Genomic DNA, 20574 nt, shown 5'->3' with positions numbered 1-20574 from the left:
GTAACACCCCCTGAGCGATTCCATAACGGTGTCTTCAGAGGAGGAAACGACGTAGAATCTCACCAGATAACTCTGGATGGCGACACAGACGTAGTCTCCGGTCGGCGGGCGGCAGTCGGGGATGCATCCACGGTATTAAATGTGATCGGTGGTCCACGTGACCACCAGGGAAGCGTGATTCCAAACAAGCTGAGCAGTGAAGAGCGGATCAGGGTGCCCCTCCGAGGGGCTTGGTCAGGCCTAGGCCCTGGCTCCCCCTGGAGAGAGGCCACACCTGCCTCTCCTCACAGCTTAAATGAGATGCCAACACTTTTTTCTTTTTTGGGAAACTAAATACATTTTAATAGAAAACAAAATACAAAATAACTCTTTTTCAGGAAGGAAAAAAAAAAAAAAAACCAGAAAGATTTAATCCTTTTTCCCCACCAATCAGACCTTGCGTTATCCTGGGGGTGGGGGTGGGGGTGGGGGTTAGACGTGTGCATTCGACTTAACAGTTTGTCTCACAAAGTGTCTGTCAAGCTGCTGTTTCGATGCAGGAGGCGGGAGCTGTGACCTCAAGGAGCGAAAGGCCGAAAAAGCCACAGCTCTGCCTCTGGACTGATCACCTCACATTATTTCCATTTCTTCCCGACATTTCCGGGGGAGGGGGGGAGAGGGAGGGGGGGCGCTTGTTCACAGAAGTGAGCCACGAGGTCTCGCTTTCCCACCATCACTGCACGAGTCCGAAGCTTCCTCCCCTGGATGCACCCGCTTCTAGGAACCCTTCGGGTGTCCCACCTGTCGCCCAGAAGTCCTCCCTTTCCCACAAGACACTGCGCCCCCAGAGCCCTTGAATTCCCTGAACCTCAAATGCCAAGCATCAGACCCAGTGCCAGGAGCCAGACCTGAAGGTGGAGAGCAGGGAGGTGCCTCTGCCAGAGCCAGGCTTCCCCTCCTCCATAATAATAATAATAATAATTACTATAATTACAATAACAATAATAAAAATCCTGCTTTCTGTCACGGGAGAGGAGCGGCCTTCCCAAGGATGACCCTCACCCCCCCTTCCTCGTCCCGCGTCCCCACCCCTGCCTTCCCGCCAGAGGCTGTGACCTGCGACCTTCCTGGGACCAAAGCGGGGCCCTGGCAGATCAGGTCAGCAGCATCATGACTCCACAAAGCGGGGGGAGGAGGAGACAGACAGGAGGTGCTCTCGCCGTTGTGTGTGGGGGGGCATCTTTGGAAGAATGTGCACCCTCCCCTCCAGAGCATCTCCATTCTTGATCTTGAGTCCACTCATCACCACCAGCACCACCTGTCCGTCTTCCCGCCCCGCCCCCGTGTCCTCGACACTGGGGGGAGGGGGGAGAGACCAAGGAAGGGGTGAGGGACATGGGAGGGGCGGGGAGTCTTTCACAGTCAGTCAGTGATTCAATCGGAAGATGCAGCCTGGAGCCTTCGCCCCACGGCCGCCCGGTCCGTCACCACGAGGGTTAAAAAAAAAAAAAAAAAAAAAAATCAATCAATGTTCCTGATTTTCCTGCGTGATGCCCGTCACCAGGAGGAGGTTGCAGGCCATGAACTGCACGCTCAGCACGTTGCTCATCTGGCCCGTGTACACGCCCACCAGCTCGCCGGACGAGCCGTCGGCGGCCGCGCTGCAGAAGCTGTTGCGGATGTCCCAGATGCGCACTGAGTTGTCCATGGACGCCGAGGCCACCAGGCTGCTGTCGGGGCTGAAGGCCAGGCTGGTGATGTTGTCCGTGTGGCCCCGCAGCTCCTTGTAGAGGCTCCCGGAGGCCAGGTCCCACAGCTTGAGCCGCTGGTCCTCGCCCGCCGACGCCAGGTACTTGCCGTTGGGGGAGAAGGCGAGCGACAGCACGGGGCCGCGGTGGCCCGTGAACAGCCGCACCGAGTTGCCCTGCTGGGCGCTCCACAGCCGCACGGTCTTGTCGGTGGAGCCGGTGGCCAGGTAGTTGGAGTTGGGGTGGAAGCGGACGCAGTCCACGTCGGCCAGGTGGCCCGCGTAGATCCGCAGCGGGTACGTCCGGTCGAAGGACCACAGCCGCGCGGTGCGGTCGTGGGACCCGCTGGCGAAGTACAGGCTGTAGGGGCTGATGTCCAGGTCCCAGACTGGGTAGGCGTGGCCCTGGTACAGCACGGTGTTGGTGAAGGTCCCCAGGTCCCAGTACCGGATGGACATGTCCTCGGAGCAGGACAGCAGCCCCGAGCTGTCGGCCAGGAAGCGCGTGCTGTACACAGGCCCGCAGTGCCCCCGCAGCGTCTTCATCTCGGTGCCCGTGGCCTCCTCCTCCTCCTCCTGGGCCCCAAAGGGACAGAAGAAGAGATGGTTAGTGGTCTCCGTGGGACACAAAATCCGGGGGTTGGGGGTGGAGGAATCTGGCCACTCAGTGTCTATCCTATAGAATAAAAGGCTAATATGCAAATTGTCCCCTCGACCAGGAGTTCGACCAGCAGGCAGGCCGGCCAACCGCCCATGTCCGCTCCTCCTGGCCAGGCTGGCCGGACCCCACACCATGCACGGATTCATGCACGGGGCCTCGAATACACACACACACACACACACACACACACACACACTTTAAATTTATTTCAGAGAAGGGAGAGGAAGAGACAGAGACAGAGACAGAAACATCAATGATGAGAGAGAAACATCGGTCAGCTGCCTCCTGCACACCCCCCACTGGGGATGTGCCTGCAACCAAGGCACACGCCCTTGACCAGAATCGAAGCTGGGACCCTTCCGTCCGCAGGCCAATACTCTATCCACTGAGCCACACCGGTTTTGCCAAAATAATAATTTTCATCTCTTCTGAGGTTAGGCATGGGCATAATTCAATGGCTGCAGGCTACCCAGCATTCGTTTGCTATCGGATGAGGGTTTGAAGTCAAGAAGCCCCTTCTCGGTAAGATCAGTCCTGTCTGGAAAGAACATTCTAAGCAGACGCGCGAGACAGGCGCAGGGAAGGGAGAACGCCACCCCTACCTCCTCTTCCAGGACGTCGCAGGCCAGGCGGATGCGGGACACGTCCACCTGGTGCGGCTCGGCCTTCAGCTTCTTGGACCGGAGGCTCCAGAGCTTGATGCAGGAGTTGTCGAAGCCGGCCGCCAGCAGCTTGCCGTCGGGGGAGATCTCGGCGGCGTTGAGCAGCTGCTCCGTGTGGTAGAAGGCATAGAAGCAGATGGTGGTGAGCGAGGGTGGGCCCTCCTTGACGCGCCGGATGCTCTCCTGCAGGACGTCCAGCGCGGCCTCGTTCTGCAGGATCGGGCCGGGCATGTCGGCGGGCTCCAGGCCGCTGCCCTCGCCCCGCGAGGAGCCGCCCCCGCCGCTGCCGCCGCTGCCGCTGCCGGCGTAGAGCTGGTAGTCGGTCCTCTTGACGGGCTGCACGTCCAGGTGGATGTGCAGCGTGAGGACCCGGCACAGGGCGGCGTTGTTGTCGCTCTGGAGGTAGCGGATCAGGTAGTGGTAGCTGTCTTCCTGCAGGCGGACCACGTACTTGTTGTCCAGGAAGGCGCGCAGCTTGAGGTTGGACAGGATGTCCTGGAGCGTCTGCGTGGCCTGCAGCTGCTCCACCACGTCCTTCTGGCTGGCGTTCTGCAGGAACATGCCGTGGAAGCGGCTGAAGAAGCTCTCGGCCGTGCTCTTGGGGCTGTTCTGGACCAGGTGCAGGTGGAGGTAGACGAAGAGGGGGTACAGGAGGGGCATCACTTCGTGGCTGTGCTGCGAGTCGGAATCTACAACGGAAAGGGGGAGGGCTCGACAGTCAGCATCATCCCCCGGCACACAACACGGGGTCGGGACCCTATTTTCTTATTTATTTATTTTAAATATATTTTATTGATTTTTTACAGAGAGGAAGGGAGAGGGATAGAGAGTTAGAAACATCGATGAGAGAAACATTGATCGTCCGCCTCCTGCACACCTCCCACTGGGGATGCGCCCACAACCAAGGTACATGCCCTTGACCGGAATCCAACCGGGGACCCTTGAATCCTTAGGCTGATGCTCTATCCACTGAGCCAAACCGGTTTTGGCTATTTTTTATTTAAAATATATATTTTATTGATTTTTTTAGAGAGGAAGGCAGAAGGATAGTTAGAAACATCTATGAGATCCATTAGTTGCCTCCTGCACATCCCCTACTGGGGATATGCCTGCAACCAAGGTACATGCCCTTGACCGGAATCGAACCTGGGACCTTTCAGTCCGCAGGCCGACGCTCTATCCACTGAGCCACACTGGCTAGGGCCGCAGGACTTGTTCTAACCCGGGAAAGGCTCCTGGTGCTGAGGACTCACCCGTGAGGAAGTTCCGGAGCCGCCCGAACTGCACTTCATACTGCTGGGGCTCGGCCTGGCACGGGGTCGCGGACACGATGTTGGCACAGCCGGACTCTGATTGGACTAAGGAGAAGGCACACGATAGGGATGGAGAAAGAATTATTATTATTATTATTATTCTTTTAAACAGATATTTCTATTGATTTCAGAGAGAAACATCAATGAGGAGAATCATGGATAGGCTGCCTCCTACTGGGGATGGAGCCTGCAACCCGGGCCTGTGCCCTGACCTGGAAATGAACTGTGACCTCCTGGTTCGACACTCAGCCACTGAGCCACACCGGCCGGGCAAAGGAGGTATTTAAAAACACATATTTTCATTGGCTTCGGAGCGGAAGGGACCTTGCCGTGCCTCCCCCTGCCTCCTGCCGCCGGCCCGGAGCGGCCGCACCCACCGGTGAGGTTGGCTGCCATCTCCTCGGGGGTCTGGGACAGGCGCAGGCCTTGCTTCAGGGACCCGTCGGTGTCCACGTACTGCCGGCGCTTGAGGTAGCAGGAGACGGCCATCTGAATCTGCTCGGTGCGCACCCGTTTCATGACCTGGAGGGAGGGGGGACCAGAACACGGGGCCGTCAGGGATCTGGGGGCGCATCCCATCCAGCTGGGATGCCTCCCTCGTGGCAAATCAATGCTAGAAAGAACCAGTCCCGTAAGTGGCTAATAACACCGACTCCTCCAATACCAGCCGGTGGATCACCCCGACTCCACTGAACGCCCAGATTCCCCCACCCACCCCGAGCTTTTCCTTAGACACATTCAACGCGCACACAAGACCAGCGGGATGTGGGGCCCTTTGGGCTCCTGCCGGCTCCCCAGGCCGAGAAGCAGGCGGGAGGCGGCACCCAAGCAAAGGCCTGGGGAATTCAGGAACTGGATGAAGTGATGCCGGGAAAGGGAGAGGCTGCTAATGGGGACAGGGAATGCTATGCTCCCCGCCCCCCCCCCCCTTTTAAATAAATATATCTTCATTGATTTCAGAGAGGAAGGGAGAGGGAGAGAAACATCAAGAGAAATATCGACTGGTTGCCCCCACGGGGGCCAGGGACTCAACCTGGGAATAGAACGTGTAACCCTTCCGTCTGAGAGCCACGCCGGCGAGGGCTTCCATTATTATTATTTTTCAAAATTTAATAAATCTTTACTGTTCAGATGATCACAACTGTTCCTCTTGCTTCGGTTATTTGTAAGTGAAGACTCTGTAATTGCTAACGTAAGAATTGCTGCTACTTGGAGAGTGGGGGTCCCCGCTCCGCATGCACCTGTCCATCAATGCAGACAGACCAGTTTCTCTGTGGTTAGCTAATGTATCAGTTTGTCGGCTCCCAAGATCCTCCTGGGTCCCTAACCTGGCGACACTTAAGCATCGTGTGTGTGTGTGTGTGTGTGTGTGTGTGTGTGTGTAAACACTTTCAGCCCCAAGACCCTGATTCATTGTTATATGTAGAGGGGAAAAAATTAAAGGCAGAGAGATGGCGACAGGCCTGTCCCAGTTTGGCCTGAAGCCAGGGCTATTCCATCAACCCATTAGCTTTGCTCTCCCCCCACAGCCCTCCGGCTAAAAGCTGCTTTTCATCAAACTTCAAGAACGTTCCATCTCCAAACTCTCCCGAAGCAGCCCCATTTCCTCGTATTTTAGCCGAGGCTAAAACTTGTCCAGATTTCCCACGACCCATCTCTCGTCGCCATGGGGATGTACCTTGTATCGACGTGTCCCTCCGTGTTCCAAGCAAGAGGGGGGAGTCAGGGACCGTATCTCTAAAGAACAATGATGTGGGAGATGGGAACACGGAGGCACGGGAACAGGCCCTGCGGCGACACAGTGTCCTCGGGGTGTGACAATGTGTGTGTGGGTCTGCGGGGGAGGAAGGGGGAAGATAGGAGAGCCGAAGGGGGGTCAACAGCAGGGCGTGAATAGGGAAGCTAAGGAAATCTGGCCACATTTGGGACCGCTGGAAACTGGTTTGTAAATCCTCATTTTACCAAACCTGTCCAAGGTAGTGGCCCCAAATGGCCATTTCCATGGATCCGAACGAGCGCTTACAACACGGCACTGATCCATGGTTCTCTCTCACATTGATGTTTCTATCTTTCTAAAAGTCAGTAAAAACATGTTTAGAAATTCTAAAAAATAAAAATCTGGCTCTAGCTGGTTTGGCTAAGTGGATAGAGTGTCAGCCTGCAGACTCAAGGGTCCCAGGTTCGATTCCGGTCAAGGGCATGTACCTCGGTTGCAGGCACATCCCCAGTGGGGGGTGTGCAGGAGGCAGCTGATGGATGTTTCTCTCTCATCGATGTTTCTGACTCTCTATCCCTCTCCCTCTGTAAAAAAAAAATACAATAGTACAAATATATAAAAAATAAAATAAAGATCTGTAGAGAAGTCAGTCCCCGCCCCCACAATTGATTACCATAGTAATAATATCCATAAATGGACACATTAAAAAAAAACCCAACTCCTTAAAATAGACCTGTAACTGGAGAGTCTCAGACATATATTGTAATTTCAAGTTAACCTGCTTCGCCTTTTAAATGATAAAAGTCTTTAAAATGTAAATTGAGTTTGGATATAATTATTATATCTTTGTTGAAATTTCAGAATTTCCCAGGATTTTAAACTTCCATACAATGCCTTAACTTTTCCAGGTAAAAAAGAGGTGATCATTGAACTTTTCCCTGTATGTCCCATGATCCGTATTTCTGGAATTTAAAAGGAGGATTCTCACACAATATGTATCTCTTTCTCATGGGTCAATAGCCCACGCTGTGTATTGAATCCTCCAACAAAGTTGCTCTGTAAATCGGGGACATGATTATTTCCCTGCTTCATAGTAACAACCTTTCAGGAGAAACCACAGGAGCCTGGGGTGCAAAGACTCCTGGGAACCCAGCACACGTTTAAGATGATGGCACCTAACTCCACCCGCTCAAGTTCAAATGCAAATGCTATCTATGGTCAGTGGAGGGGTGCTTGGAGAGAGATTTTTCCCGAGGATATTTTCCCACTGATTTTTAGAGAGAATAGAAGGGAGCAAGGCTTGATAGATAGAGAGAGAAAGAGAGAAAGAGTAAGAGAGAGAGAGAGAGAGAGAGAGAAACAACCTCCAATTTTTCATCGAGCAGGACTATCCAATTCGACTTCCTGCACTGACAAAGCTGCTCTAGGTCTACACTGTTTAGTCTGTAGCCCCCAGCCCCCAAAACACCAGTGCAATGAGGGAACTGAATGCTACATTTTAGTTACATTAAATTTAAGTGACCACACGGGGCAATGGATAATGGACAGGCGGCACAGCTCTGGAGTGTGGCTGTTACTGTGTATCAACATCAGCACCTCAGCTTTCAGAGGTGAGCTCACCACGTGTCCCAAAACATTTCTGATGACTAAACGCTAATACTTTGTTAAAGAAACAAAACAAAAAGAAGAGCTACTTTTTATCACTGACAAACACTGTCCGATCACTAAGATAGAGATACATTTCAATACATCTTCCCAGAAGGAAACTTAATAGCCTGCTAAACACAAAGACTTCTGAATGGAAGGTCTCTGTGGTGTTTTCAAAGTCTCGCCAGTACGTCTTCCTTAAGCCTCCTTCAAGTTAAAAAATGAGAGGGAGCCCTGGCCGGTTTGGCTCAGTGGATGGAGCATCACTGGAGCCACCCACACTGGCCCTCCAACCTGACTAGGCCACGGCCCAGCCACGCGTCACAGCTCAGCTCAGCTGTACCATCTCTTCCTTCCAAACGCTTCCTTGAGCCCAGCTGGCATGGCTCAGTGATTGAGCACCAATCTATGAACTAGGAGGTCACGGTTTAATTCCCAGTCGGGGAACATGCCCGGGGTGCAGGCTTGAGCCCAGTGTGGGGTGTGCGGGAGGCAGCAATGATTCTCTCTCCCTACTGATGTCTCTCTCTCACTTCCTCTCTAAAATCAATAAAAATATATTAAAAACAACAACACCACCCAACCACATACAAGCCCCTGACCCCCGCAATACACACGCAGCTTCTGAGCAGCGAGGTGAGACCTGCACCCAGTTTCAGGGGGAAAGCAGCACCCACAGTCCTCACCGCTCAGAGGCAGGAGCCCCCGAACCGTCCCATCGGACTCATCGCCAATCACCAAGAAGAGTGCTTTGGTTTTTCTGGTTTAACAGTGGCTTTCAAGGCAGCAGGAAGCATGGGATCTTGGTAGCGAAAACCAAAGCTTGTTTACTTCACATGTCACCAAAGGAACTCAGGCCCTCAAGGCACCTGGCAGGCATTCTGACAGAAGGGGAAGGGTAACAGCCAACAGGCCATCCTCCCAGCGTGCTCCCCCCACGCCAGGCATGGCCGCCGACCCTAGTCCTGCCTGGGGTCCCCTGTCCCAGATCCACCCACGTCGCATGGTTCCATGGTTGTAACCTCAGGCCTGTGTGGTTCCCAAGCCCCCACCCACCTCGCCAAGTTTCTCTGAGTTTAAAAGTGTGGCCAAACTCCCCTTCCTACTCTCATTTTTCAAGATGTTTAAACAGAGCCCGGGCTTAGGCTGGGGGACACGGCGGCCCCCCCCCCCCCAACTCAGGTATAGGGCACATTTGGGTCAACTTACGGACCGCAACCTCCGCTCCTGCGGATCCGCCCAACACAGCACCCAAACGCTGCTCTTGAGCCTGAGGGATCATCCCCAGGCTCCAGCCTGCAAGGTCAGAGGTCAAATCTAGGACGGCGCGGGGTTGGCACCCACCTTTTGGGATCCTAGGAGCCCACGCGCCCGCCCGCCCCGCGATGCGCACGCCCCAGACAGACGCTCGCACAAAGTGCCGGGAGCACGCAGCCAGCTCTCCGGGCTCCACTTCCGCCAAGTCTAACAGGACACCCCTGTCCGTCCTCGCCATCCACGCGCGGCGGACCCACGCCTCACCCCACACGCGTCCCAAAAGCCCGGGGACCGCGAGTCCCGCCTGAGCGCCCCAGTCACTCTCCCCTGGCTGTCAGGCGTGGAAGCCCCGCACGGAGAGCCCTGCAGGTGCGGATCCGCCGGCAGTGACCCCCCACAACCAGCCTCCCCCCGACCATCTCCCTGTCACCGGCAGGAGCGGCTGCACATCCTCCGCCCACCACCACCATGTGCGAAGCTGACTCTGGAGTTCGGCCCGAAGACATTTCCTTCTTCCTTCCGCCAGAAGGAGATGGGGACCGGTGCCCCCACGCCCGGCGGGCCGTCCCGAGCCGATCGTCCGGCCCCCGCACCCGGCAGGACCTACCCACCCCGCGCGGGAACGCACCGCCGCCCGGGCCAGGTGCCGCCGCCGATCGCAGGCCACGCCGCCCGCGGCCGCCCGCCCGCCCGCCCGGGACTCGCAGGCCCAGGGCGGAGGCGCGGCCGCCGCGCCCGCGCAGCGCCGGCCCCGCCCGCCCCGCCCCCACCGCCGCCGCGCCCGCCCGCCCGCGCGCCCCCGGCCCCGCCACCGCCCGCGCGCGCGCCCGCCCGCCCCGCGACCCCCGCCCCGGCCTCCCCGCCCGCGCGCGCCCCGCACGCACTGAGCATCCCAGGCGGCTCCGGCTCCCCCCGCCGCCGCCGCCGCCGCCTCCGGGATCGGGCCGCTTCCGCCTCCGGCGTCCCCGCCGCAGGGTCTCGCGTCGCCGGGCGGCTCAGCCGGGCCCCCGCGCCCCGCGCCCCGCCGCCCCCGCCGCGGCTCTGGGCGGCCGCCCCATGACTGACGGACGGACGCGGAGCGCGCGGCGCGGGCTGGGCCGCTCGGGCCGCCGTCTCCGCCAATGGGCGCGGCGCCTCGGCGCTCGGCTGACGATGCCTGGCGTGCGCGCCACGCCCCTCGCCACGCCCCGCCCCGCGCGGCCCGCCGCCGCCTGTCGGAAGGAACGGGGCCGGGCCCACGTGGTGCAGCAGCCCCCGAGCCCCGACGGCCGCCCTCGCCCGCGATCCCTGTCCGTCCGGGCCTGGAGGGGCGCCCCAACCTGGGGACCCATCTCCCTCCTCGCCGGCCGCCCGGGGCCACAGGTGAGCCCCAACCTGGGGACCGATCTCCATCCTCGCCGGCCACAGGGGAGCCCCAACCTGGGGACCCCGGACCGCGGACCGTGGGCAGGCTAGATCCGAACCAGGATCCGCCTGGAGGGGAGCACCCAACCTGGGGACGGCCCGCCGCCCCGCTGCCCCTACTCAGGGTGGACCCCGAGGCGAGCCGCTTACCTTGGGGGAGACCCTCCGCCCCCGGCCCGGCCCCTCCCGGGGTCGTGCTCGCTCCTTGGCGGGATTCCGCCCGTAGCCGCGCGTGAGCAGCTTTTGCGTGAGAAATCGCGGGGATCGCCGTCCGCCTCGGGCTGGGTCGGCTGGAGGGAGGGTACCCCGAGCCGAGCGTGGGGTAGATGCCGGAGGAGGGTCCCTGGGCGTCTTTGTAGCCAGTTGTGCAGACACTTTGTAACTTAACTACCTTGTAGCCCGGGCGATGGCTACAAACTTACTGAACTTGGGAGTTAAAGGAACTCGTTGTTGGGTGCTGCTGGACGTTTTGACAAAACAGGAAAATGACAGCGCCTGACGCGGCCTGTCCGGTGGAGGGAGGGGTACAACGCTCCATGCAAGCGCCCTTCACCAGCGTTTGCTCATTCCGTGTTGAGGGGACGTTCTGAAGGGGGGGTCTGTAGGATTTCAGAGCCCATGGATTTATTTAGAAAGTGCAAGCGATCCAACTGGAAATGCTTTCGGTTTGACAGTTTTATATAAGAATCATGCATGGACTGCGAGTATTTATTTATATATACGGTATATATAATTTACTTTTTACAGAGAGGAAGGGAGAGGGAGAGAGAGTTAGAAACATCAGTGAGAGAGAAACATCCATCAGCTGCCTTCTGCACACGCCCCCCCCCCCCCCCTGGGGATGTGCCCACAATCAAGGTACATGCCCTTGACCAGAATCAAACCTGGGACCCTTCAGTCGCAGGCCAACGCTCTATCCACTGAGCAACACCGATTTCGGCATGAATGGATCTTCTTCCCTTGGGTTTTGCCCAGTTGAGTTCATGCATACTCACTTACCTTTGAGGATGCGATGTTTGAGCATAGATTATGATGCTTTGAGAGATCATCATCATCATCTGGACACTCAGTGTATATATATACACATATGTATTATGTAGACTAGGGGTGTCGAACTCAATCAGAGAAGGGGCCAAAATCTAAAATCCAGCCTAAATCACGGGCCGAATGGTTTACTGAACAGTCATAAACTGTCATTGTGATGGAAACGCAGCGGAGTGCAGTGATGACAGCGCGGTGCGGGCCACATTGCAAGGCCTGGCGGGACGGATTTGGCCCGCGGGCCTTGTGTTTGACACATGTGATGTAGACAGTAAGATTCGTAATGTTCATTTCCTGGTGCCTGTTGAGTGTGCCCTTGACCTGACTTTTTCCATCGTGTTCTATTGCAGGTGAAGTGGAGCAATGGCTGCCATTTATTCTGGCATTTCCCTTAAACTTAAAAGCAAGAAAACTTCCTGGGAAGATAAACTAAAGCTAGCGCACTTTGCTTGGATTTCCCACCAGTGCATCCTTCCCAACAAAGAGCAAGTAAGTTTAACGGGAAACGTACGTTTCTATAACCTGCTATCATTCCCAGTTATGGAGACTGCATGTTGACATTTAGTAAAAAAAAAAAAAAAACACACACAAAAAAGTTAGAAGAAGAGAGAAAAAGCCGGGGAAGGAAACATAGAGCATAACTATATAGAGAAGTTAGAAGAAACTGCTAGGCTTTCACTTGAAGTTTTTTAAAAAAAATATATTTTTTATTGATTTTTTTACAGAGAGGAAGAGAGAGGGATAGAGAGTTAGAAACATCGATGAGAGAGAGACATCGATCAGCTGCCTCCTGCACACCCCCTACCGGGGATGTGCCCGCAACCAAGGTACATGCCCTTGGCCGGAATCGAACCTGGGACCTTTCAGTCTGCAGGCCGATGCTCTGGCCACTGAGCCACACCGGTCTCGGCATGAAGCTTTTTTTTTTTACCTCAGATGAGACCAAGTTGTTTTTATTCTGTGATGATAATCACTTTACGATGTGAAAGCATCTGTGTCGTAGGTTATTACCGAAGGCGGGGGTGAGAGGGGAGGGTGCCCCTGGCATTGGGATCTGGTGGGACCTGGTTTGTCTCTGTCGATGCCCGGCGTTTTTATTTCCCCGCAAATAGCTTCGCTTATTTTCCGAGTCTGTTTCTTCTTCTCCCACGTTTAGGTCTTACTGGATTGGGCAAGGCAATCGCTGGTCTCCTTTTATAAGAAGAAGCTGGAGCTGAGGGAGGACATTGTTGAAAGGCTGTGGGTCTATATAGATAATGTTCTGCGTAGCAAAAAGCTGCAGCGCCTCCTCAAGGAAGGAAAGACGGTCACCCTCCAGATCTCCCTGGTCAAGGTGGGAATCCCTCCCTCGAGCGGTGCTGTGTGTGTGACATGCATCTCTCTCGACTTCCTGTCAGCGCTGGAGGCTTATTGGTGTTAGGGTCGATGATATCAATTTGCAGGAAATGTCAAGGTGGGGGAGAAAGAAATAAAATCCTACATAATAAAATGCTAAGATGCAAATTGTCCCCTCCACCAGGGAGTGGCAAGGAGAGAGTGGATTGATTTGTTGTATTTTGTGTGTGTGTGTGGGGGGGGTGTTGGGTTGGTTTAGGGCCAGTTGTGAGCTTGCTTGCTTTCCTAACGCTCAGGTCATCAACGAGAGGATCGCCGAGTTCTCCCTCTTGGGATCCCAGAGGCACGTCGGCGCGGTGCTCAGCTGCTGCCAGGCCATCCTGTCCACGCCGGCCCTCGCGGTCACCTACACGGCCCGGCAGGAGCTGCTGGTGGCCCTGCTGAGCCAGCTGTGCTGGGCGGCCTGCCGGCAGCCGGAGGCCGCCGCCATGGTGACCCCGCTGTTCGAGGTCATCCACCTGGCCCTGGGCCAGTACCTCTCGGTCCAGCAGCAGCAGGTCAACCCAAGGCGGGCCTTCGGGGAGCTGACCGGCCACCTGCTCCAGCCCTGCCTGCTCCTCCGGCACCTGCTCTCGGCGGGCACATGGGCGCAGGCCGGGCCGGGCCAGCTGCGGCCGGCGCTGAGCCGGGACCTCCGGAGCCAGCTGGAGGCCGTGCTGCGCGGCGGGGCCTTCCAGCCCGAGCTGCTCGCGTCCTACAAGGAGGAGCTCCTGGACCAGCCGCCGCCGGAGGACGCCAAGAGGGGGGCCATGAAGAGCCTGCTGGCCCCCGCCGACACCGTGATCGCCGGGCTGGCGGACGCCGGCTTCTGCGAGCCGCCCCTCCGTGCCGCCGTTGTGGCCGGCTCGGCGGCCTTGCTGTACAGGCTCTTCCTCGACGCCTACCTCCAGGAGGGCACCCAGCTCCTGTGCTTCCAGCTGCTGCCCCGGCTCTTCGGCTGCCTGCGGGTGGCCCGCCTGCCCGAGGGGCCGGAGTCGGAGCCGGGCCTGTCCACGTCGGACTGGACCACGGAGCTCCTGGCCGTGGAGCAGCTGCTGACCTCCGTGGCCGGCAACAACATCTACAACATCGCGGCCGACAAGATCCGCCACGGGGAGGCCCAGTTCCGCTTCTACCGCCGCGTGGCCGAGCTGCTGGTCCGCCGCCCGCAGGCCTCCGTGCCCGCCTGGTTCCGCTGCCTCCGGGCGCTGCTGTCGCTGAACCACCTCATCCTGGAGCCCGACCTGGACGGCCTGCTGGCCGCGGCGTGGGTGGGCGCCGACGCGACGGAGCCGCGGACCAGGAGGGCCCAGGAGGCCCTTCTCCGCACCCTCTTCCAGACGTACGCCCGGCTCCGGCAGCTGCCGCGGCTGCTCGAGGGGGTGCTGGGGGTGGTCTGCCGGCCGGCCGCCGCCCCCGAGGCACCGAGGCCTCCGGTGCTGGCCGCGGGCCCCGCCTCCGCCCTCCGCGACTGCCTCCTGGACCTGCCGCCCAGCCAGATCCTGGACGCGTGGGCCCTCGTGCTGGACACGTTCCAGGCCGCCGTCCTGCCCCGTCTGCGGGGCGACGTGGACGCGGCCCTCCAGGCGCTGTCCCTGAGCGCGCTGCTGCACTGCCTGCTGGTCCACGCGCCGTGCCCGGGCGCCGGCACGCCCCTGCCCGTGGTCTGGCGGACGCGGGCCGCCATGGACCGGATGCTCCGCGAGCTGGTGCAGCCGCTGCTGGGCCTCCTGCCGGCGCCCCGGGGCCCCGGCCCCGAGCTGTGGCTGCAGAAGGTCAGCGACGCCGTGCTGCTGCTGGCGCAGGCCTGGGCCCAGGTGGACGCCGCGTTCGCCCTGAACTGCAGCCGGTATGGCACCCCGGCGCCGTCGGCGGCCCTCGAGGGTGAGGCCCCGGAGCGCTCAGACCTGCCCCCGCTGCTCCCGGGCGTGGAAGCACGCCGCTGGAGGAAGATCGAGAAGGTGGCGGCTCGCTTCGACTCCGTGGGCAGGCACTGCCTGGAGCAGCTCTACCTGCAGAGAATGAAGAGGACGCTGGTGCAGGCCGCCGGCTCCTCCCCGTCCAAAGAGGCCCTCGGGACCCTGCGGGCCGATGCCGCCTACATCCTGGCCTCCGGCCGGGACAGCCTGGCCCGGGGGACGGCGGCGGCTCCCTGGGACGGGCAGGCGGGGACGGTGAGTGCGGGCACGTACCCCGTGGCGCACTGGCACCTGGTGGTGTCCAACCTCACCATCCTGGCGCCCTACCTCGGGCCGGGCGACGTGCGGGACCTGGCCGGCGTGCTGCTGAGGACCCTGCCCGTGAACGGAGCCCCGGACGGCCCCGCCGCCTACGAGGAGGAGGAGAAGGAGGAGGAGGAGGAGGGGGAGCCCCGGGTCACGCTGGGGAAGCTCTCCCAGGCCGTGCTCCGCAGCCCCGTCTTCCCTGAACTGCAGACCCTGCACACCGCCTTCCTGACCCGCCTCGCCCAAGAGTGTGCCGGCGTCCTGCGGGCGGGCGTCCGGGGGGACCCGGGGCCCCTCCGCCAGCAGCTGCCCTGGCTCTTCGAGGAGGACCCCGGGGACGTGGCTCCTTGGGAAGCCGGGCTCGCCAAGGCAGGGCCCGAAGGCTCGGAGCCCAGGGGGGACGTGGCCCGGAACCTCCTCTCCCTGGTGCAGGGCGGCTTCCCCGTCCGGCTGGAGGAGGGGCCGCTGAGGCGCCTCCTGGGGCTGCTGGACGTGGTGTCCGCCCTGCAGCTGGACAGCCTGGCGGCCCCCTGCCACGCACGCTACTTCCTCCTGCTGCTGTCCGCCGCCCTGGCCCCCCCGGGGGGCTCCTGCACCCCCTCCCAGGCCCTGAGGTTCCTGACGGCCTGCTACCGGCTCCTCGGCCGCCTGCAGAGAGCCAGGAGCGCCCGCGCCGTGCTCAAGGTCATGTACGCCAGCGACCTCTGCGAGATCGTCCTGACCTCGCTGCTCAGGGCCTGCCGCGGGCGGCGCGTGGACATGGACGGGGACGTGGACGCCGCCCCCTGGAGGGAGTTCCTCCAGGCGGCCGGCACCTTCCTGGAGCAGCTCCTGCAGGCGCTGGTGCAGGCCAAGCACAGCCTGGTGCTCAACTTCGGGAAGATCCTGGCCTTCCTCTCGGAGGCGGCCACGGGCGCCCGGCCGGGGCAGTGCAGCCCCCCGGGCCGGCAGCTCCTGCTGGTGTCGCTGACCGCCCTGTGCCGCGCCCTGGGGCCCGTGGTCCGGGAGCGGAGGCCGCAGCCCCAGGCCCCCGAGGCGCTGCCGGGGCTGCTGCGGCAGGCCGTGCTGCGGACGGGCGAGGCGCTGCAGCCCTGGCCGGCCCGGGGCCCCCCGCCCGCCGCCCCCCTCGCCGCGGTCAGCGCGCTCCTGGAGGCCGACCTGGGCCTGCACCCGGAGACCGAGACCGAGACGTCCCAAACCCCAGACGGGACGCGGCTCTCGCACCCGGCCCTCTACCGCACCGTGTACTCGCAGCTGCTGGCCGAGCTGCCCGCCCTGGCCCAGGACGCCCCGGCCTTTGGGGCCGCCACGCACTTCCTGGCGCTCTTTGTACGGGCCCCCAAGCTGCACCCCACGGGGGAGCCGGTCCTCGACGCCGTGTTCCACTCCGTGAGACGGGTCCTCGCAGGTAAGAGGCCTCCTCTCGGGCCAGAGGTCAGGTGCAGGCAGGCGGGCGGGGCAGGCGTTAGCAGCGGCCTACAGGGGCCCGGAGGCCAGGGGGATGGCGGGTGAGCCTGGCGTGTGGCCGACACTCTGCAGGGGGGGCCCCAGGGGCTGGGGCTGGAGCTGGGGCGCCCGTTGCACTGGGGAGGGGGTTGAGGGGCATGGAGACCCCGAGTCGGGGATCGCACAGCTTGTGGGAAACGGGGAACACACGTCTCATCCTTCGGTCCCTCGGCCCTGAGTGCCGGATGCAGCAGGTAAAGACGGGGTGCAGGGTGGGGACAGTAACAGCCGCCCGTCCGTGTTAGGCCTGCCGGGCGTTGTATGCGAGCGCCTTCTGGACCTGCGGGTCCCCGGCTGCACCCCATGTCGGCCCGCGGCTGCTCTGATGTACCCCCTCCCCTGTCCGGTCCCGTCTTCCCGGCAGACCCCGCCGTCCCGGCGCCGGCCGTGCAGGCCATCGAGCCCCACCTGGGCGCCCTGCTCGCCCGCCTGCTGGAGGCCGGGAGCACCGAGGACTTCCGGGCGGTGCTGCAGTGCGTGCTCCGAGGGCTGGACCTCAGGAACGCGTGGAGCGCGGACCGGCCGGTGGGTGACCCCCCCCCCCCTCCGGGCCTCTCCCAGCCGGGCCTCGCCCAGCCGGCACACGGATGGGGCGCCAGCGGCCGCGCGGTCCCGGGGGGGCCTCGGCGGGGCGGTCTCTGCCACGTTTCTCCTCTCTCTCCGCAGGCCATCTTGTCGGCTCTGACGCTGATCAAGTTGCTGCTGGACTGCCCGGTCAGCGAGGGGCAGGCGAGCCTGTTCTGGCGGGCGAGCCCCCAGATCATCACGGCCCTGACTGTGAGTGTGGGCCCCCCTCGCCCCGATCCCCCCCCCCTCTTCCGCCCAGACCCAGGGCGGGGCGGCCTCGTCGCTTCCACCTGCCCATGGACCTCACCGGGCAGACGGGAGCGGGGACAGCCTGGCTCAGGCCATCTCCCTTCCTGCCGCCGCCGCCTCGGGCTTTGTTGTTGATTCTTCTAGAACCACCTTCCTTCCCTCCTTCTCTTCTCCTCCCGCAGCTGCAGACCCGGGAGGCGTGCCAGGAGCAGCCCGCGGCCGTGGCGGTGGTGGAGTCCGCCCTGGACGTCCTGGCCGCGCTGCTGCGCCGCGGGGAGGGCGCCATCCGCAGCCCGCACCACGTCAGCCTGGCCTTCGGCGTGCTGCTGGCCGTGCCGCTGGACCGCCTGGCGCCGCCGGAGCTCGGGCGCGTCTTCCCGCGGGCGCACAGCGTGCTCTTCGCCATCCTGCAGTGCCACCCCAAGGTCAGTGCCACCCCAAGGGGAGGGCCGGACAGCAGCCTCTCCTTTCTCGTTTTTGGTTTTCATGTGTTTTGATTGACTTCGGTGAGGAAGAGGGAGAGAGAGAAGCCTCAGTGACGAGAGAACCACGGACCGGCTGCCTCCTGCATGCCCCCCACTGGGGATGGAGCCCGCAACCCGCACACATGCCCTGAGCTCCCGTGTCCGTGTCCGTTCCAGGTGATGCTGAAGGCCATCCCTTCTTTCCTGAACTGCTTCCACCGGCTGGTGCTGTCCGTGATACGTGAGGGACGGCAGAGAGACAAAGGTAATTTGGCGTCCTTTCTCTCTCTCTCTCTCTCTGAAAATCAGTAAGCTGCTCTTTTTATACAGATATACGTTTTTATTGATCTGGGAGAGGGAGGGAGAGGGAAACATCAACGATGAGAGAGAATCATGGGTCAGATGCCTCCTGCGCACGCCTAGTGGGGATGTGCCCACAACCATAGTACACGCCCGGGACCCTTCAGTCCGCAGGCCGATCGACGCTCTGCCCACTGAGCCGCACCAGCCAGGGCTCCTCCCTTTACGAAGAGCCGGTTAAAGAGCGGGAGAGAGGAGAGCTGTGAGGAGCGTGGGGCCGCGGGGACCGTGTGGGATCAGCGGAGGGAGCGCCCACGCGGGGACTCACGGGCCCGGACACGCTTTGCCCTGCAGGCGGCGCGGAGGACCTGCCGGGGGTGCTGGCGTGCGCCCGCCTGGTGGAGAGGATGTACAGCCACCTCGCCGCCCGGGCCGAGGACTTCGCCGTGTTCTCGCCCTTCATGGTGGCCCAGTACGTGACCGAGGCGCAGAAGGTAAGCCGGCTCCCCAGCCTCGCTCGGGTCTCATTCGTGCCTCTCGGTTTTTTTACCTTTGACCTTAGAAGCCAGAGGCCTTGGGACTCTATCCACTGAGCCACACCAGCGAGGGCCAGAGTCCAAGTTTTCCTGCTCCCAGTAAACACATGGCCGTCGCGTGTTTGTTTACCTGAAGCGACCCCTGTGGTGCTTCAGCCCAGGTTTTTGTACACTTGAGTTGGCTTCTATTTTTTTCCTGAAATATGAGCTTGAGATAGGCATGCTCAGGTATGTCAGCTGGTGTAAGACGGTGTGTTAGGTTGGAGGCAGACGTGGGAACTCCTCGCCCGGCCTGCCTTGGCGCTCACGGGCGTGTCCTTTGCCAGGTCACCTTGTACCCGGCCGTGAAGGGCCACCTGCAGGAGGGCATCTACCTCATCCTGGACCTCTGCATCGAGCCCGACGTGCAGTTCCTGCGCGCCTCACTGCCCCCGGGCGTGCGGGACGGCTTCAAGGAGCTGCACAGCGACTATGTCAAGTACCACCGCGCCAAGCACGAGGGCGAGAGGCGGTACGCCGTCTGAGGACACGGGGAGAGGCGGTGCCCCGTCTGAGGACACGGGGAGAGGCGGTGCCCCGTCTGAGGACACGGGGAGAGGCGGTGCCCCGTCTGAGGACACGGGGAGAGGCGGTGCCCCGTCTGAGGACACGCGTGGAGAGGCGGTGCCCCCTCTGAGGACACGCGAGGAGAGGCGGTACGCCGTCGGAGGACACGGGGAGAGGCGGTATGCCGTCTGAGGACACGGGGAGAGGCGGTACGTCGTCTGAGGACACGGGGAGAGGCGGTACGCCGTCTGAGGACACGCGGGGAGAGGCGGTACGCCGTCTGAGGACACGGAGAGAGGCGGTACGCCGTCTGAGGACATGCGGGGAGAGGCGGTACGCCGTCTGAGGACACGGGGAGAGGCGGTGCGCCGTCTGAGGACACGGGGAGAGGCGGTGCGCCGTCTGAGGACACACGGGGAGAGGCGGTGCCCCGTCTGAGGACACGCGGGGAGAGGCGGTGCCCCGTCTGAGGACACGGGGAGAGGCGGTGCCCCGTCTGAGGACACGGGGAGAGGCGGTACGCCGTCTGAGGACACGGGGAGAGGCGGTACGCCGTCTGAGGACACGGGGAGAGGCGGTACGCCGTCGGAGGACACGGGGAGAGGCGGTGCCCCCTCTGAGGACACGGCGGAAGCGGTACGCCATCTAAGGACACACGGGCTGGCATCGCTCGGGATGAGCGGCCACTTATGAACCAGGAGGCCAGGGTTCAATTCCAGGTCAGGGCACATGCAGGAGGCAGCAGATCCATGATTCTCTCTCATCATGGATATTTCTCTCTCCTTCTTCGTCTCTGAAATCAATAAAAATCTACTTGTGCTTTGTGGGTTTTTTTTTCATTTCATTCTTAATCTATTTTTCTTATTTAAATTCTTTGTTCAAAGCATCACATACAGTCTCTCCCCCCCACTGACCACTCCCCGGTGCTCCCACCCCCAGCACCTGCCCGCGCCCCCTGTTGTCTGTATCTGTGGGCTATGCTGTGGGGATGGTGCATTGGAGCAGCAGGCAGCCTTAGCAAGGGCACAGGCTGTCGCCAGAGCTGGACTCCAGGCCGTGTCTTTGGCTTTGCCCGTGGGGTCCAGTGCTCCACCTCTCTCAGACACCCTCCAGAGACTCTGCTGTTTTCTCTGCAGGGAGTTCAGGAAGGCGAGGATTCTAGCCCTGATTCCTCTGCTTTTGGAGTGTCCCTGGGGCACAGACGGGCACAGAGCAGTCCCCCAGGTGTCCTGATGGTGGCACTGCAGAGCTGCAGTGGGAAGGGAGCTCAGATGCCTTCACTGGGAGGAAGGAAGGAGGAATGAGGGGTGCGCACCCCATGCCCTCCCAGCCCGGGGCCCCGCGCCTGAGCAGGGCCGGTCCAGCTTCCTCACCGCCAC

The 20574-nt window shown here is 61.0% G+C and overlaps 2 protein-coding genes and 1 long non-coding RNA gene across 9 annotated transcripts; 2 read left to right on the top strand and 1 right to left on the bottom strand.

The window, feature by feature from the left end:
- Positions 1–6: 6 nt before the first annotated feature.
- On the top strand, positions 7–378 carry LOC123652593. The gene is made up of 2 exons (XR_006742022.1): positions 7–132; positions 198–378. It is a non-coding gene; the product is annotated as an uncharacterized LOC123652593 (long non-coding RNA).
- Positions 379–471: 93 nt separating this feature from the next.
- TAF5L (TATA-box binding protein associated factor 5 like) lies at positions 472–10064 on the bottom strand. 2 transcript variants are annotated; one of them, XM_036443625.2, is made up of 5 exons: positions 9868–10064; positions 4740–4884; positions 4303–4407; positions 2990–3738; positions 472–2302 (listed from the first exon to the last, which is right to left on the bottom strand). In XM_036443625.2, exons 2-5 carry the CDS (start codon positions 4879–4881, stop codon positions 1505–1507), a joined length of 1794 nt encoding a protein of 597 aa, XP_036299518.1. In that variant the 5' UTR covers positions 4882–4884; positions 9868–10064; the 3' UTR covers positions 472–1504. The 2 variants fall into 2 exon arrangements, with proteins under 2 accessions (XP_036299518.1, XP_036299519.1); XM_036443626.2 differs by lacking the exon at positions 9868–10064 and having other exon boundaries at positions 4303–4480; positions 4740–4861.
- A 112-nt stretch (positions 10065–10176) lies between these two features.
- URB2 (URB2 ribosome biogenesis homolog) lies at positions 10177–19687 on the top strand. Of its 6 annotated transcripts, none has more exons than XM_045583593.1 (11): positions 10178–10345; positions 11779–11917; positions 12585–12761; positions 13060–15129; positions 15160–16435; positions 16898–17058; positions 17200–17310; positions 17532–17774; positions 17991–18078; positions 18468–18607; positions 18976–19687. In XM_045583593.1, exons 2-11 carry the CDS (start codon positions 11792–11794, stop codon positions 19171–19173), a joined length of 4590 nt encoding a protein of 1529 aa, XP_045439549.1. In that variant the 5' UTR covers positions 10178–10345; positions 11779–11791; the 3' UTR covers positions 19174–19687. The 6 variants fall into 6 exon arrangements, with proteins under 6 accessions (XP_045439550.1, XP_045439549.1, XP_045439548.1 ...); XM_045583592.1 differs by having other exon boundaries at positions 13060–16435; positions 18976–19157; positions 19432–19687; XM_045583591.1 differs by having other exon boundaries at positions 13060–16435; positions 18976–19180; positions 19423–19687.
- Positions 19688–20574: the final 887 nt, after the last annotated feature.

Source organism: Pipistrellus kuhlii, unplaced genomic scaffold (genome assembly GCF_014108245.1).
Source record: "Pipistrellus kuhlii isolate mPipKuh1 unplaced genomic scaffold, mPipKuh1.p scaffold_m20_p_197, whole genome shotgun sequence".
Classification (NCBI taxonomy): domain Eukaryota; kingdom Metazoa; phylum Chordata; class Mammalia; order Chiroptera; family Vespertilionidae; genus Pipistrellus; species Pipistrellus kuhlii.
Note: the sequence above shows the minus strand (reverse complement) of the source record. Positions and strands in the feature narration are given on the sequence as shown.

Coding starts and splice junctions, on each gene's coding strand:
- TAF5L (XM_036443625.2), bottom strand. CDS start 4,881: ATGAAACGGGTGCGCACCGAGCAGATTCAGATGGCCGTCTCCTGCTAC. Junction 4,408..4,739: donor GATGGCAGCCAACCTCACCG/GTGGGTGCGGCC, acceptor CCTTCTCCTTAG/TCCAATCAGAGTCCGGCTGT. Junction 2,303..2,989: donor GCGACGTCCTGGAAGAGGAG/GTAGGGGTGGCG, acceptor TTTGGGGCCCAG/GAGGAGGAGGAGGAGGCCAC.
- URB2 (XM_045583592.1), top strand. CDS start 11,792: ATGGCTGCCATTTATTCTGGCATTTCCCTTAAACTTAAAAGCAAGAAA. Junction 18,079..18,467: donor GGGACGGCAGAGAGACAAAG/GTAATTTGGCGT, acceptor TTTGCCCTGCAG/GCGGCGCGGAGGACCTGCCG. Junction 18,608..18,975: donor ACGTGACCGAGGCGCAGAAG/GTAAGCCGGCTC, acceptor GTCCTTTGCCAG/GTCACCTTGTACCCGGCCGT.